This window comes from Equus quagga, chromosome 1, assembly GCF_021613505.1.
Source record: "Equus quagga isolate Etosha38 chromosome 1, UCLA_HA_Equagga_1.0, whole genome shotgun sequence".
NCBI classification, from domain to species: Eukaryota; Metazoa; Chordata; class Mammalia; order Perissodactyla; family Equidae; genus Equus; species Equus quagga.
In genome coordinates, this window is record NC_060267.1 from 62,910,290 (window position 1) to 62,914,213 (window position 3,924).

The window sequence follows — 3,924 nt, forward strand, 5'->3', positions numbered from 1 at the left end:
TCTTAACGATGCCCTCACCCTATATGCTGTCTTAACGATGCCCTCACTCTATATACTGTCTTAATGATGCCCTCACCCTATATACTGTCTTAATGATCCCCTCAGCTTCATATACTGTCTTGACTAAAGAGAAGATGTGCTCATTCTGCTAAACTAGTTTCAGAGCCAGTTAAACCAATGCTTGAGTGGGGCTGCTTCCTCTCATCTTCAGATTGACTGACGTCTGCTCACAGCCACAAAGCTTGTGGAAGCTCGGGCACCTGACGCTGCTGCTGAGGCAGCCGGGCGGAGGGCAGGTCCAACGAGTTACAAACTAGCTCAAAGTGTTCTCCTCGGACATTCTGGAGTTTACTGGAATACACACACATTCTGACCAGCAGGCAGTTTTAAGATGCAAAGGGATGCCAAAACTGGGCCTTATTTGATATTTTTATTACTGATTAGGCAAACATTAACATCAATGGAATTACAAAGAGATTCCCCCACAGTCCAGACTCCCTAACAAACTAAGCTGTTTTCACTTGTCCTCACTCCCTTCCAGCCCTTGTTCAAATCCATAAACCCATGAACATGATAATACTTGTGGATTAGATACAACTAGATACTCTGCTTCCTCACACCCAGATGCGTACTCAGAATGATGATAAGTACAGCGACGTTCAAAACCGGAGCACTGTGACAACAGCCCCTTCAGGCCTGTGGCCTGACAGTCCAGTGGAAGATGTTGGCAGGGCAGTGTGACACACCCTGTTCTGCCTGTGTTATTTATGCCTCTGGCAGTGAAACCCCTGACAAAGAAGCATGTCACTGGAACACATGCTCTTTGTTCACAGAGGTGCATGCCAGCACCGGCTGTGTCAGAAGGGACAGTGCCGGGTCTGTAGTCTCTCCTCCTTTGCCTCTTTTGCTTTCTTTTTACTTGCTGCACATTGTGGCGATGTTTATTAACTACTTTGTAGCTTAATCTTAGAAACGCACATTTATTTTGTGAGTTCTGTATCACGGGGAAAGAGTTCCTTCATACCCTTGTGTGGTCATGAAGAGAGGACAGGATCCCAAGATTTGTCCTGTTTCTCCCTAAGGATCAGCAATACACCTCCTCCACTAGGTTGCCACTCTCTAGCACAGAGCTACCATATTCCAACCTCCTTCAGCATCTCCCCTTTACCTGTAAGATGGTGCCTGTGGGCTCAGTTTGGTCTTAAAGGCCCCCTACAATTGTTCCCAACCAACTGTTCCACAGCAGGCCCCCACGCTAAGACTTCATTCCAGTGCGACTGATGGTGCAGCAGAAACGATGGCGGGCTTTTGAGTCGGACCCACGCGGGTTTCAGCCCTTGCTCCACCTCTTGCTGGTCACGCAGCTTAAGATTCCTGAGCTTCAGTTCCTCATCTGCAAAACGATTAAAACACAATCTACGGGGCCGGCCTGGTGGCGCAGCAGTTGAGTCCGCGCGTTCCCCTTCTCGGTGGCCCGGGGTTTGCTGGTTCGGATCCCGGTTGCGGACATGGCACCGCTTGGCACGCCATGCTGTGGTAGGCGTCCCACGTATAAACTAGAGGAAGATGGGCACGATGTTAGCTCAGGGCCAGGCTTCCTCAGCAAAAAAGAGGAGGACTGGCAGAAGTTAGCTCAGGGCTAATCTTCCTCAACAAAACAAAACCAAAACACAATCTACTTCACAGGGTTGTCTGAGGATTCAACGAGAAAGACGACTTCAAGCCCTAAAAGCGGATGCTCAGTCTTGCTTGTTAGCTCTCGGAACTGATTTGATGTTTTCCCAAAGGCCTTCACCTCACGGCCCTGTGGTTCTATAACCTTATAGTTACAGATTAGTGTGACATCCCGAAGACTTCCCTCACCATTTCCCCTGTCAGAGATGTCCGCTAGAACTAACGTTTTAAATACGCGATTCAGGAAACAACAATCTAGGAAGTTTTTGCCTTCTCCCACAATCCTTCTAAAACTTCCTTTTGCTTTGAAATTTTAATTCTTTCGATATTTTAAAAATTGATATAAGTAGTCTTGTTTGCCACTAAATGAACTGAGGGAAAATGGGAGGGGGGGATCTTTCTTAACTTTAAGAAAACCTCGGGTTCATGCATAGAATTTTAAGTTTTTCTCTATTCATAAGTTGTTCTCCATCTTTGGATAGAGAACAACTCTTCCATTAGAACAACTATTCTATTCCTCTTCTACCAGAGTTAAGATGGTGGCCGATGTGACATCACCTATTTACTTATTTGACGCTGACTATAAGGTGGCCTCACTTTCTGGAGGTCTGCAAAGCAAACTTAGGGCTCTAACCCTGGCTCTCAGGGTGCTCTCCGAGCCAGGCCATGACAAAGGCTACTTGTCACGCCTCACCGAAGGGGAGACCGTCAAGAATTTACCCAGCTCCCAGGGGTGCCCTAAGGAATAAATAAGATAAAAGTCTGCAGGAAAACTGTAAAACTCCTAGGCCCCATTAGAAATGCTAATTGCTGGCCTCGCTAGCCTATATTTAGATGTTGCACAACCAGGGAGATCCTCCTGAACTCGGACGCTCGGCTCCTCCGCGGCTTGGGCAAGCGGCCTGGGCTACCCCCGGCCCCGCCGGCCGCCGGCGGGGGCCGACTCCGCCCGATGCCACGCGGTACAGAGCGGGCCCGCCGCGCCCCCGCCCCGACGGGGGTCCCCGCCGCACCGCCACCGCCTCCCGGCCGCGGAGACAGCGGGGCTCCCGCTGTCGGCGCCACGCTGCGCGGGCAGCTGGAGGTGAACACGAAAGCTCCTGCCCCGCACGCTCTCCTCGCCTCCTGCCTCCGCGGGCGTCGGGCTGGCTGGGGCGAGCCTCCGCGGCCCGCCTCGGCCCTCGGGGCCCCGCGGCCGTCCCGGCGCCGCCCGGAGCCCCGCGTCGGGGCGCGGCGAGGTGGGGCCCGGGAGTCTCAAGCCCTCAAGCCCCCTAGGAAGGTCTTACATCAGCCACCCCACGTGCGACCCGGGGGAGGGAGGAAGCGGCAGGCGTCCCCCTGCCCCCGCCCCCGCCCCTCCCGCCGCGCGTCTCCCCGCCCCGTCCCTGGAGCCGCCGCGGCCGCCGAGCCGAGCGGCGCCGCGCGGGGCCGAGTCGAGCCGAGCAGCCGCCCGCGCCGCGTCGCCGGTTTAAGCGCAGTGCGGGGCCGCGGCCGGGGGCGGCGGTAGTGAGGCGAGCGCCGCGCTCCAGCCCCCTTTCCCTCCATGGTTTCTCTCCGCTCCCGTGAGTAACTTGGCTCCGGGGGCTCCGCTCGCCCGCCCCACGCCGCCCGCCGCCCGCCGCCCGGGACCGCGCCGCCGGCCGCCGCCGCGAGCAGACCCTTCCGACGGCCCACGCCGCGCAGGCCGGGCCGCCTCTCCCCCCTCCGCCCCCGCCGCGGAAAGTTAAGTTTGAAGAGGGGGGAAGAGGGGAACATGGACATGAAGAGGAGGATCCACCTGGAGCTGCGGAACCGGACCCCGGCCGCGGTAAGCCGGCCCCACGGGCGCCCTGTCCCCCGATGACTTGCACGTAATGGTGGCCACCTGCGGGGCCCGGGCCCGGGCTCGGGCTCGCCGGCCCCGCGCGGGGAAGGGCGCAGCTCGCGGGCTCGGACGGGGAAGGCGGGCGGGCGGGCGGGCGCGGAGGGGGGAGCGCGCGGGGATTAACTCTTTGGCGCCCGCGGGCCCCGCGGCCGCCCGGGGAAGGTGGGGGAGAGCAAACTTTGAGCTCCGCGCCCGCCGGGGTCCTCGGCGCGCGGGGCGCGTGTGCGTGTGGCCGGCGGCGAGGGCGGGCGGCGGGGGTTGTGTAACGCTGGGAGCCATGTTTGCAGCCTCCCGGGATGCGCGGCCGCGCGGAGGCCAGGCCTGCCGGGGAGCCGCGCGGCCATCCCGGCTGGGCCCGCCGGGCTCCGCGCGCCGCGGCCGCCGGG

At 58.6% G+C, this 3,924-nt stretch overlaps 2 protein-coding genes across 2 annotated transcripts in view; one reads left to right on the forward strand and one right to left on the reverse strand.

The window, feature by feature from the left end:
* The window catches only part of HEMGN (hemogen), a 78,811-nt gene that overhangs the window by 39,348 nt on the left and 35,539 nt on the right, over positions 1-3,924 (reverse strand). The gene's annotated exons all lie outside the window — the stretch shown is intronic.
* Positions 3,206-3,924, forward strand: part of ANP32B (acidic nuclear phosphoprotein 32 family member B) — a 25,089-nt gene continuing 24,370 nt past the window's right edge. Inside the window, exon 1 of the mRNA XM_046668886.1 lies at positions 3,206-3,481. Within this exon, the coding sequence (XP_046524842.1) occupies positions 3,428-3,481 (54 nt within the window). The 5' untranslated portion in view covers positions 3,206-3,427. The remainder of the gene's footprint in view (positions 3,482-3,924) is intronic.